This window comes from Apteryx rowi, unplaced genomic scaffold, assembly GCF_003343035.1.
Source record: "Apteryx rowi isolate R43461 unplaced genomic scaffold, aptRow1 scaffold_311, whole genome shotgun sequence".
In the NCBI taxonomy this organism is placed as follows: Eukaryota; Metazoa; Chordata; class Aves; order Apterygiformes; family Apterygidae; genus Apteryx; species Apteryx rowi.
Window position 1 is genome coordinate 578400 of NW_020449542.1, and position 13066 is coordinate 591465.

The 13066-nt window shown below is 38.5% G+C and overlaps 2 protein-coding genes across 3 annotated transcripts in view; one reads left to right on the forward strand and one right to left on the reverse strand.

Moving 5' to 3' along the window:
* The window catches only part of RNF17 (ring finger protein 17), a 58838-nt gene extending 47555 nt beyond the window's left edge, over window positions 1-11283 (reverse strand). The window contains exons 1-8 of the mRNA XM_026070537.1: window positions 11207-11283; window positions 9989-10080; window positions 9222-9286; window positions 8061-8110; window positions 6385-6484; window positions 3906-3989; window positions 2218-2318; window positions 1178-1349 (exon numbers count right to left, since the gene is read on the reverse strand). Of these exons, the coding sequence (XP_025926322.1) occupies window positions 1178-1349; window positions 2218-2318; window positions 3906-3989; window positions 6385-6484; window positions 8061-8110; window positions 9222-9286; window positions 9989-10013 (597 nt within the window). The 5' untranslated portion in view covers window positions 10014-10080; window positions 11207-11283. The remainder of the gene's footprint in view (window positions 1-1177; window positions 1350-2217; window positions 2319-3905; window positions 3990-6384; window positions 6485-8060; window positions 8111-9221; window positions 9287-9988; window positions 10081-11206) is intronic.
* The window catches only part of PSPC1 (paraspeckle component 1), a 592911-nt gene that overhangs the window by 215418 nt on the left and 364427 nt on the right, over window positions 1-13066 (forward strand). The gene's annotated exons all lie outside the window — the stretch shown is intronic.

Below are 13066 nucleotides of genomic sequence, written 5' to 3' on the forward strand. Positions count from 1 at the left end.
CGATTCTGTGAATTAGAAGCAGGAATAGGATTTTGTTTTGGTATAACAGCCACTGAGAGGGCAACTTCTACACAAGAAGGTAGGCTCAACCTGAAGCAGCCTATGGGAGCACAGGGTGGGTGGGTGTCAGCTGCTAAAGGTCACACTGGTTAAGGGAGCAAGTTCCAGGAAATAAAAAGGAGGAATCAGACTTCCATCCATGACCAGATGAGAGAGACTAGGTTTCTTCACATGGAAAGTGACAACTGGATGCAGGGAACATGATAGCTTAAAATTGAGTTGCATGGAAGAATGGCTAGGGACTAGTTATTCATTTTATTTCACAACACAACTACAAAGGCTCCTAATGAAATAATCAGGTAGCAGGTTTAGAAAGAATAAGAGGGAGCTGTTCTCTATATACTCCTCATATTTTTAATACTAACCTGTGGCCCTGTGTATGTACGCGTACACCCACACCCTGAGCGTCACCAGCAGTATAAAGGAGCTCAAGGACGTGTTACACCAGTCTATGACAGAATAAGTCAACTGCTACTCAACGTAATGGCCCTGATGTAACCTCAAATTATAAAATCCCTAACCTGCAATTTCCTATACTCCCTAACTGCTCATGTTCTCAGTTTCATCCTCCAAGCATCCTCCCCTGCCTGCTGCCAGAGATGGGAGACTTCATTAGATGGACCTTTGGTTTGATACAGCACAGCAGGTATTATGTGTTTCTATAAGCAGCAGATATGAGGGGAGGAAGAGTGGTAGTAAAGGCCTGGGAGCAGGAGGCTCAAGAGAGCGTGACTATTAAATCTGGAGTAGTTTGGTGAGGTCAGAGAACTCTAGAATGGGAAAGACTTGAGAGACTTCTGAACTCCTGAAATCACTGCCCTTTCACTGGCCATTGTTCCACTGTGTCACTGTTTCCCTGTCCTCCCTTTCCATTTGTTGTTTCAGATGGCAAGCTCTTAAGGGGCAACGACCATCTTTTTGTTACCAATCAGTCATCAGGCCCTAATTCATGACCAAAAACAAATTTAGACTAGGCAATGGCAGGGGGTGGGGTGGGGGTGGGGATAGGGGAAATATAGAATACTTTACTGCAAAAGTTTTGTAAAGAAAGAACTTTCAACAAATATTTGAATGTAGTCGTTACCGAAGTTATTTCACAGTGTGAGAATTTAACTACCTGAGCCAGATCACAGTAGATTCTTACAGAAGGTGTAATTTTTAATTCCTTTGCAATCCTAACGGCACCAATCAAGTAACTTTTCTTCTCTTCAATGTACTCTTTAGCCTTTGCAACTTCTGCACTATAACTGTCAATATTCATCAATAATTCTGCATACAACTTCCTTTTCCTGTATTAAAAACAACATTACTTTTCAGAACGTAATAAACTCAGCAGTGCAGATTCAAACTTCAACTGTAAAACACAATTGCCACAGTTCCACCACAACACAAAGTGGATGCATCTCAAACTGAAGTATGGCTTTTCTGATACAGTGATATAAGTGGAAACACGGAAGTCTGAAATAAAAATCAGGTGAACCAAAAAATTTAACAGTTCACACTGAAGAGCCATATCCTTTGGAGAAACATTTTTTTATTAAATGTTTAAAAAACCCCACTCTTCCAGTCAAGCCTCCAGGTATTTCTATACACATTCAACCACAGACTAAAAGGCTGAATTCTATAATTCAGTCTATTAAGATATCAGATCCCCCTTTTAAAGGCTCTTCTGGAATACTAAGCTTTGCCATACATAAATATATACATAAATCTCAAGATACACATATTCTTGAAAATGAAGAACTAGAAAGATCCTTAGGCTTTTATAAGCCCAAAAATTTTCAGGAAGTAGGTTTTGTAAGTTATTCTTGTTCTCACACTGATCATCTGTTAATGGTACTATCAATGGTACCTTTGGAATCAAGTTATTATTTCAGGGAACAGACATGAATAAGACTGTTTAAGTTTTTTTTTAAACAACAGAGGCTACATATGCTACTTTCTTCCAGCCATACAAAGTAGCTCCAAGAATTAAGATACCATTATGAATGGCCAAAAAAGCTGTACAAAGATTAAAACAGGTATTATAAAATACTGTTATAAGGAAAACTGAAATTTTATTCAGAATTATGTATTTTTAGCTGAATTGGAAACAATTTATTGGTAAGAATAACTCAGTCTCCCCTCCACTCCCAACCCGACAAACCAGAACATTACCTTGACTGGAGAGAAGTAATAAGTTCATCAAACATTCTATCTGCAATTTCTGCCACTTTGTCTCCTTCCTGTTTCACTTTCAATTCCAAGTACTTCAGCATCTATTACATTCAATATTGAATAAACATCCATTTACCCACTGTTCTCACATTAATATTTCTGGTTTTATTCAGAACAGAACAAATGAATCAATGAACCAAAAGAGAGTGACAAACACTCCAGTAGAAGAACTGACAGGAAACCACAGTGTGGTTGGTCTTGACTAAAACCAAAAAAGAAACAAAACAAGATGACCCACAATGCCAGGTTTTAGCCTTCAGTTTTCAGCACTGTAACTGTCAGCAGAACTACTATTCTTTGCACAATCAGCCCTCAACATGGACTGAATTACAGCAATAGAGGCTAACTATAAAGATACAATAGGGGAAAAATTATAGCTCACCCATCCTTTTGTTTTCTCTAAGCTCAAATCAGCTCACACTGTCTGCATTATGTCAACCGAAGTCTTTAGGTCTAACAGGCAAGAGGTAACTTCCTGTCTTGGACTCGCGGCCTCACTTTCCTTACTTCACATTCTAATACAGCAGTGTGTGTGGGTAATTATCAAGCTATGATTCCTACTGTTTTTTAACCTCAATGGGAGCACTAAGGAAACAAAAGGTTTTTCCTCTTGTTAAGCATCAGTTCTCTGTTGCTCTAGTTACACTTGATAAAGAGATTGTTAAAAAAAAAAACAACCAAAAAAACCCAAAACCTGTCAGTAATACAACACTGCACTGGCAATACTCAGCCTTTACTGAAAAGCTGTTGAAGACCACAGCTGTGTGCATTAGCTATAAAAATTGCCAAAATGCAAGGTTTTTACAAGATGACAGATCAGCCACTGCAGCAAGACAAACTGGAGAGGAAATGGAAAACAATGTTTAAGGGCACTTCATGCAACATGTACTAGAATGAATTTGCTTTAGGTTTTTGGGCCATAAAACATTTCTGTGCCTGGATAACTTAAAATACATGTAAAAATGTCAATAAATGGCAAAGATGCAAGCTTTTCCTTAGCACATTTAATATAAATAAGAATTAAAGTGGAAACAAATAATCAATATAAAGAAGTTCATAGGATATCTAGTAAAACCTTTCTGTTAAGAGCATTATTCAGTATTTTAGGATTTTTCCTATATTATTTTCTGCATACAAAAATGCCTGACTTTACATCATCTGTGTTTTGGGTTTTTTTTTGTTTTTTTGTTTTTTGTTTTTTTGGAGAAACGTTACCCCCGTTGCCCACAGATAATTTCTTTTCCATCTTTAGATCCAAAAGGAGGCACAAGAAAACTAGAGAGTTAGCTTAATTGTTAGAGCAAAAAAGAATGCTGCACTTCACCCTGATGCAAGGAAACACAAGCTAGTACTTAAAGGCTGGCTTATATGCAGTTCTGTTGAAGTTACTGGGTCCACCCATATATTTAAATAAAACACAGGCTCATGTACTTGGTACAGTCTGGAGCTTAATGCTGCACATTCCACAAAAATAATGCAAACAGTTAAAGGACAGAACAGACATCGAAATAAACACTGCAAAGGCAGTAAGAGCATGAACATGTTTTTGTGTGACTACCCATAACAAAAAGCTTTAATCAAGGATAAGACTTAATATTTAAAGATTTATTCAATTTATTTTCACTTACCTCATCTGCATCTTTTAAGCGGCTGAGATTACAAATAGCTATCCACAAAGCTTCATCAATATCTTCATCAACAGTTTTGCTGTCCTGGTGAAAAATTTGCCAAAGAATAATAAGTCACTTGTATGATTAGAAGCCGAGATGGGCTATAATCATTTGCCATTTCTAATTAACAGAAGCACCTGAAGTGAGTGACTCTGACAATCTCTGTAAGGCTCTGAGTAGCTCTACAGCAGGAAACAGGCCCAGAACACTGGCTCGCCTGAATTACACTTTTAGACCAAGGCTATTTTCATTATAGTACTTCTGAAACAAGGATTCCAAATTATTTTTTCCATTAAATGCATACATTTATTTACACTAATTAAAAAATCTGGTCAAATGAAAACAATGCAAGGTTATAAACAGAGCAAATACTGAGCAAAGAAGGCACGCCAGATTAAAAAATGGAAACACTGTACCCAAGAAAAAAAAGTAAATAAAATATTTAGAAATTGCATTTGGGGAACAACAAAAAAACAGCAGTAACACAAAAATACATAACAAGCTCCCAGCTCTATGCTGATGAAAGAAAAGATAATAAGATACTTGGGTTTAGAATCAGCATAGAAGTGAATGTACATACAGAAGTAACTTATTCTGTCACTGGCATTACTAAAGCTGGTGTTAGAGTGCTGATGTTCTGCTGAAAACAAGTAAACAAAAAAAGAAGGTCACCAGTTGGGGATGCCCCAAAAAGTCATCAGAGGGCAACGTGTGGAGGTTAGGGCTGGTGCTGCTTAAGCCTGTCAACTACCAGGCAATCAGTTTAGCTTGCCAAAAGGCAACTTAACTAACAAACTTCTTCAAGTACTAAAGGGTTCTTCATAGTTTAGCAGAACAATGACTCAGGAGAGAAGTTAAAGCTTGATTTCAAAAACATGAAACAGTTTTGCCTCTGACCAAACACCTCTAAAAGTGAAAGGAGGTAGCAGACTCTTCAACTACTGCTGCTTTTGCACCATGATTAGGTGGTTTTCTGGGAGAGATGAATTAGTCACAAGCATCATTTTAGAGATCTCAGAATTTATTAAAGGTTTGTTGTCATCTTCATCTCCAAGACAGTTTTCTGATTAATGTATCTGAACATCTCAAACAAACTATGTCTCCTCCTTAAGAGCAAAAAAAACAAAGAAAATCCTCCTGCTTTTATGATTTGGATGCTAACTGTGTTAGGAATATCTCCCTATATCAACCATTCCCACTCTATTTTGAGCAGATGTAAAGAGACACAATAGGTAAAAAAATGCCTGGGAATAACATAGCTCCCTCCCTACTTCATGGTTCTATGATCGGCAGCACAATAATAAATACCCTTTCAAAATTCAAAGCACATGGATACATATTCACTCAATGATAAAAGAAATGATACTGCCAAAAATCTAGTGGTCACTAGTTAAGGAATAAAAAAGACTGAAAAAGCAGAATGAAACAAGAGGAAGCATCAGCTTATCAAGTTTAGAATTAATATAATCTCAATAAATGTGGTTTTTCAAATGATGAAGTCAGAAGAGGGGAAAATACACATTGCAACAGCTTTCTCCAGAAAATAAAGTTTTCCATCAACAGAAGGGGTGACTACCATCAAAGATTACTTAAGACTGCAAACTCAGTATACTTAAAAGATGACCTTAGCCTATTTTGTTTAAAACTTTGTCAATGGTAAGACATTATAGTTTAAGATAACATGTTATATGGCCTTATTTCAAATAGATTTCAAGAATGTTCAGAAAAGAAAAACATTTTTAAACTTTAATGGGCACCATAACAAAACTACATTAGAAACTAATACAGACATTTACAAATTATACATCTTTCAAGGTAACTGCATAGAACAATCTTCAAGCAAGAAAACAGGACTGGTAAGGAATATATCATTCAGTCCAGTTTTATTTTATCATTTGAAGACACCACCAGGTGTCAACAAAACTAGTTCACCTGGCCTAGAACTTTAAATTCATTCAGGAAGATCAGGTTAGAAAATTCATAACAGAATTTTTTTAAGAGATACCCACTTGCCTAATAGCCTAATGTAAGCACACTGTTGCCCTGAGACACTGCCTAACTACGTTAAGGACGTGTTGCATAAGCCTTGCAATTCTTTGTCTTGAATTAGAAAAAAAAGGGGGGGGAAGGGGGGAAAGGAAAAAAAAGAATATTGTGAAGCCTCAGGTGTCTTTTTAAAAACCTAAATTCAAAATATGTAGTTTCACAGCCACCTGAACACATTAGCCCTCCTCAGCTATGATCTAGTAGTTTGGTCTGTGTTCATTTTGTCAGTTATTCTATTAACGCTGTAGTTGCCTGCACATCAATTCCATTGTAAGATGCATGTCAGAGTAAAGCTTCAGCATTCTGTCTCTGTGTCTTAACAAATGGAGTATTAACTACGCATATACAGAAATAATAAATGAGAATATAATGAAATTCAACATTAACACACCGTGTCTACTGGTGGAGCTAGAACTGGTTTGTACTTCAGCCCACCATCTGAAGAAACCGGATGCTGAACATTTTTCTCTTTGGTATTGTGACTGAAGCTCCTGCAAAATGAAACTGTAAGATAAAACCCTACACGCTTTAAATTAAGTAGCAAGCTTTCAAAAACTGTTTTACACACAATTTGAGTATTTCCAAAATCTGCCCTTAAACAGACATACATGCCTACTTCCAAAACTTAGACTTTAAGGATAAAATACTAGAGATGCCTCATTTTTCAAAAGGTCTCCTCCTTTCTACTAGCATCATCTTCAAAATCACCTTTAGCCAATGGCTTTATACCTGGCAATTCTGGCAAGGAAGAACAAAACTTTGGGAGGTAGCAGAGATTTTTACCCTTGTTGAGAGCAAAATGCATGAATATTAATACTTCAGGATTAATTTCTTATTTGCTTTCCAAGCAGTTTCTTTTAGATACCCCATCACTTATTGATTAGGCTGTTAATTTTAGAGTGCATGACAGATCATGTTACAATGCTGTAAAACAAAATTGTTGTACAAAAATGTTACAAACTGACAATCCATTAGGAAGGCTCTTAAATTCTCTCTCTCATATTATCACCCTTCCTGCTCTTCTACAAAGCACACAGACCTAAAGAGCTGTCAAGACTTTAACAGCAACAATCTGCATGAATCAATAATTATAGGAAGGAAGCACTGTGGTGTTCTTTCCATGCTCAAGTTTGTTGTTTCTGATGGATGGTGAGAGGTTTCAAAGAATAGTACTGTAGAAGCTGACAGCTACACATCAAAACCTGAGTATTTTACTTTGAACAAGTTCAACAATGTGCAACTTCATGCACCTATCTCAGAAGAGATATTCTCTATACCTCCCTCACACAGTTACAACAGATCCATAAGAATCACTTGGGCCTATTCCCATTTATATCAACATGAATCTCCATGGCAAGGGCAGTGACATGGACAGACAAAAGACACCCGCCTTAAGACTATCCTTCATCAAATTCACATAGGCTAAACAAATAAGTGAGAGTAAACAGTAAAGTAATTTAGATATGACCTTACCAGAAAACTTTGCTGGCATGAAATCCTTATAGTCATGATTAGTTATCTAAGTGGAAGGTTTTTTTTTTTGGGGGGGGGGGGGNTGGAGTGCTTCAGTGATATAGTCCTTACTTCCATTTCTCCATTGCCTGGTATTTCATCAGGGGGGGGGGGGGGGGGGGTGGAGTGCTTCAGTGATATAGTCCTTACTTCCATTTCTCCATTGCCTGGTATTTCATCAATTCTCTATCCTGTCTCTGCCTCTCTCTCTCTCTCTCTTTCTGATCAGGGAGTTTCCACAAACAGGGTTTAAAACCTTCAGTTCCAAATATTTTCAAGCCAAACCATATCTACTTCTTTTTGCCTTCCAAAGAAATCTTGTTTTCAAGTGTTAGAAAACCAGGATGCCTTGAGTACTCGTCTGATGTACTCAAGTGAGCTGTGTTCTGGCTGCACTGAAGAGCCATACTGAGAACATATTAGTATCAGTGAAGTTCAAATCACATGAAGAAATTGATTAAGCATCAGCAGAAGTCAAAACAGCTGGAAATATGCTTGGTCAGGTCCCCCCCACACATTGAAACACATTGAAAATAGCTGGGTAATAAGGTTTACCTTGTCAGCCTTGGTGAGTTTCTACTGCGCGGTCTAAAATCAACTTTGGTCTAAATCCAGAGGAAAGAAGTAAAACAAGTTCAACTACAGGATGAAATCTAGTGTCCCCCCCAAGTCTTCATATGAGCCTGTTTTCACCTTCAATCCCTCCCCATTTTTCAGTGAGGCCAAGCTTCAAAGCAATTGCTGTTGACTGGAGCAACCAGACGTTTAAGAAAACAGTTTTCAGGTCAAATTCTGTACCCATTAGAACATCCTTCTGGTAAATGGGAAGTCTTCCTAGTAAAAGCAACACTGATTTCCTATGTTTGCTCTTAGGGTTTTTCACACTTTAATGTAAAACTGATGCATGCTTCTACCGTTATTGTATTAATGAACTTCATCATAACTTTTCTGTAGAGTTTAGTGACATGGCTCAATTCTCTTGGAAATTTCACTTTTTTGTATTTTACAATAAAAGCCAAACCTGAACTTCATAATGGAAATGCCAGAGTGGTCACACCGTATCTTTTGCATACATTTAAAAATAGTAATTAAAAAAAAAAATGCAGTTAACATTTGTCCAAAAGAATTGTTTCCTTTGAACAAATGGCATCAGCAAGCCACAATGCAGAAAGGATTCACAAGCAGTGTATTTCTTTTTTTAAAATGCAGAAACAGAGAGAACTACAGTCATAAGGTATGCACAACTGCGCAACAGGAAAACTATTGTTTTTAATCTTTTTATTAAGAAGCTGAAAGGGGAGAATTTTTTTTAAATGTACATGTGATTTTTTGCCTTTTTTTGCCTGTGTATGTGCAGAGGAGATGGTGGAATGGAGTTGACAACAACAGCCACTGAAGAGAACAGTAAAAATAAAATTTCTAAAACCAGACTTCGGACATCAGATGGGCACTACATAATCATGTTGCACTGCCAGAAATACTAACAAAGAGTAGCTGGGGAGCAGGAGGCTCTAAAGAACAGATGCTTATCTCTAACAGGTATTTCCTGAACAACAGTAATTTCAAACTTGTCCATCTACAATACATGAGGTAGAGGAGAAAAGGGGGAACTGAGCTTGCTTCAATTACTTTCACTAAGAATGCAGAAGATATTGTAATATCATTATTTCAGACCATCACAATGAATACTGAACAGAAAGCTTCGGATTGATTTACTTGAAGAGCAGACAAATCGAAAAAGTCAGCGTCTTCATCCTTTTCAGGAGGCTCTTCCTGTGACTCTGTAAAAGCAAGCATACCAAATACTTGACTGAAAGTTATAACTGGAGGGCATCTTAACCAATGAGACAGAAAAGCAGCAATACATGATCACTATAATAGTCTTCTACCCAGTCTTAATGAAGTCAAAATCTGGACATTGACTTTTACGATGACAGAATTTAAAAGCTACGAATAGAAGTCCAGATAAGTATAAATAAATTTTCTTAATTCCCAGAAAACTTTCATATCTGTTTAATAATTAGGTTATCATCTGCATGATTATCTGTATGGTATTGCTCCTACATTCAGGACAGGATAAATAGATGAAAGAGAAAATAAAAAGGCAAAAGAAAACACACATTCAAAATATACAGATACAGTATAGAAGAAAAAAAACAATTCTTTTGTAATACATCAATAAATACTATTTATTTAACAAAATTTTAAGACTGTTGGAAAAAGATATTCAAGCATAAATGAAGTTTCTTTTAGAAGAAAAGAAACATTTCATTACCTTCAAAAAAGAAAAAAAAACAGGAGGGGGGAAAAGAGAAGTGTTTCTGATAAAGAGAAAAGTGTTTCTGATAACTGCTGGGGATTTAGTAAATAATGCATTAATCAAACCCGACAGCTTAGCTATTGTTTTGGCGAGATAAACTAAAACATAAATAATAAATACTGCACATCACAACATTTCTGGAAATAAAAGCCAAAAGTGTTACCTTTCATACTCATCGCTCTTGACATATGACAGGAATCACTCTTTCTGTGATTTGGTCCTGTAAAATCCTTTTCTAATATCTTAAGATGTTGCCTTCAGAAGTAAAAGTAAAGTTTAAAGATATAAACCAAACATGAACTCTACTGATTTTCAGCTCTCTTAGAACCAAACTTGCCCACTTTTTATGAAATGTAGATGGAATGTGCAGTTAATGAAATGTAATGTACACCATGCACATGCTCACACACAAATCACACTTTACCCTCTTCTACTGGAAGCAAAGACAAAGAAAGTTATCTCTATGATACTGAACTTGGCACCCATAAAGGTGTTGTTAATACAGAGCTTTCAGGTGACTATAGAGTTGTTAGGTAATTAGAACCAGCACTAGAAGAATTACTATATAACAATTCATGTCACATCCATTCTATACAGTTATTGAATTAAAAATGAATAAGTGAATTAAATTTTTATTTACTTGTAAAATACATATTTGGATCAATCTGAGATGTTGGTAACCTAATAACTTTATTTGGTGACATCCCAAAATGGATTTAAAATGTCTTTCACCTGAACCTACCCAAAATGCTACATCTTCACACGTACATTACTACATATACGACATATCACACACATACACAGTAAATAAAAATGGACTCATCCATGACACTGCAGAATATAAACATTATTTTCTACATTTACTCAGTAATATTCCTTGTTATATGGTCAGAACTTATGAATTAAAATCACTAGAGTAACCTCAAAATTCACATACTTTTTATCTTTCACTTTTCTTCTATTAACTTCTCCATTACTGTCATCCACTGAGGAGAACCCTTTCTTTCTACTCATGGTGGTATCAGACTTTCAAAAAAAAGATGACAAATTCACTTTAACATACACATTCCTTCACTTGAACAAATACTGCAGTACCACAACAGCACAGGTTCATGCTCAGCTTGCGACCCTCCACACATACTGATCCCAGCTCCCTTTCTGAAGGCCTGCTATTGGGCTATTTGTGTTCCCTGCTGCACCTCTGCGTGCGCAGCAGCTTGTTCTCCTCCTTTCCCCTCCCCCCGCCACTCGACGGGAGCCCTGCTCTTCCCTGGCAGTGGGCACCCAGAGCAACCTTGTCGGGGCAGGTGCCCACAGGGAAGCCCCGGGCGCCCGCCGTGCCACAAAGCGGCCGGTAAAGAAGCTGCGAGCAAGGACATACCGAGGGGACCGGGCGAAAGGAGCAGGGCGCGGCACAGCAACCCTCCAGCCGGCAGCCTCGCCGCGCCAGCACGCGCCACAACCACCGCCGCCGCCGCGCGCGCGCCCCCCCCCCCCTCGCAGCCGCCAATCAGCGAGCGCCTCCTCAGCCTTGGCTCCCGTCGCAGCCAATCAGGGCGAGGCGTGGCCGGCGGCCTCCCCCCGCGGAGGGCGGCTGTTGCTGCGGGCTGTGGGGGCTGCGCGTTGGCCTCGCCGCCACGTGGGCGCGCTGAGGCGCGACGCGGCGAGGCTCCAACGGCCGCGTAGGCAGGGCGTAGCCCGGCATTAGCCCTCCCCTCATCTGCTGGGAGAGCAGGAATTGCGTTTAAAGGTGCTGGGTTTTTTTTGGCTAGCACCCAGTAAGTCATGATTTGGGGTTACTGTATTCCACAGGCACTCTCAAAACTTGCAGAACAAATAAGAGTGGAAGAGTAGTTTTTGCAGTGTTTCACCACTCCTGTTTTGGCTATCCTGAGTTTACCACGGCATCCTCCAGCATTCTATTTAAATCACCTAAAACAAAATTCAGTTACACCCACTGATTTTACCTGTTAGACACCTTCCTTGCAAAACCATGAAATAGGCCATTTTTGCAAAGAGGTACGTTTCCTAACAAAGCTTAGGTTATTCATATTTTTGCACTGTTCACAATAAAACTAGTTTCTACCCAAAATGTGTAATCTTGAAAGAAAACGGTGTCTTAAGCCTTCGTTTTTGTTAGAGAATATTGGACTGAAGCTGTCTAGAATTAATCGCTTAGCATAACTTGCTTAGCATTAGTAGCTAAATTTGCTGAAGCCTTAGGCCTCAGGCTGTGAACTTTTACTTAGATAAGTAAAAGGTGGCCCCAGAGCCGGTTCAAGCTGGAGGGATAAAGAAGTTACTTGGACAGCAGGAGCAGCCAACCTTGAAGGTAAGAAAAGCAGCAGCCTGCCTAGAGACAATGAAGGGGCCCAGTGAAGAAGGGGAAGACCCCAGACCTAACTATTACTATTGGTCCAAACTATCGCTTAAGGGGTGGGGAATTTAGATTGTAAGGGTATAATTGTCCAGGGATTTCTTTGTTCGGGGTCCCTCTTCGGAGGCACCCAGCTCGAGCTGTAATTACCACACGTGTATCATTAAATTTTATTTCTCTCCAATCTGACTTCGAAATTCTGCCTCAGCGGGAACCTAGGGTCGGACTCTGTTATGGTGGCCGGCAAGCCTAATTTTCCATAACAGTTTTAAATATATGAAGGAAGTATTTGTTGGGCTGGGGTTTTGACTCAGATAATGAGGCAAAGTTCAAAAGTTCACATGAACTCTTTAGGTTTTCTTATCCACAGAGCAATTCCAGAGTGGCGTGGTCAATGCAAACAATGTTGCATGTGTTGAGAAAAGAGCTGAAGGAGAAGGCAACAGTCCTATCTGCTCAAAGGACAGAGGAAGAATTTCAGGAGGAGTAATGTGGAAGAAAGCATGAAGAAAGGGGCAGTAAAGTTCAAAAATTGGCCAATTCTGTGGAAAGAAGTCCTCAGCTACTTTCTGTAAAATACACAAATCAGGCAAACGTGAATTGTTTTAATTATCTACACTTGAATATGTTTTGTAACATGATTTGGTTGTGAAGGGCAAAAATTTCTAGTTTTCCTTGGATCAAAGTTATCCTTAAGGTGATTCTGCTTGTAAATTGTTTTCCCCAGGAGCCTGTTTCATTAACTGGGACCTGATTATGGTCATCTCTGTATAAGATGCTTGTGGAGATTTGTTGCCAAATTTTACAGCTGTGCTTCATGCGCAGTCTGGCTTGCTTTGGTGTGGTTTGGCCTACAGGAAGTTT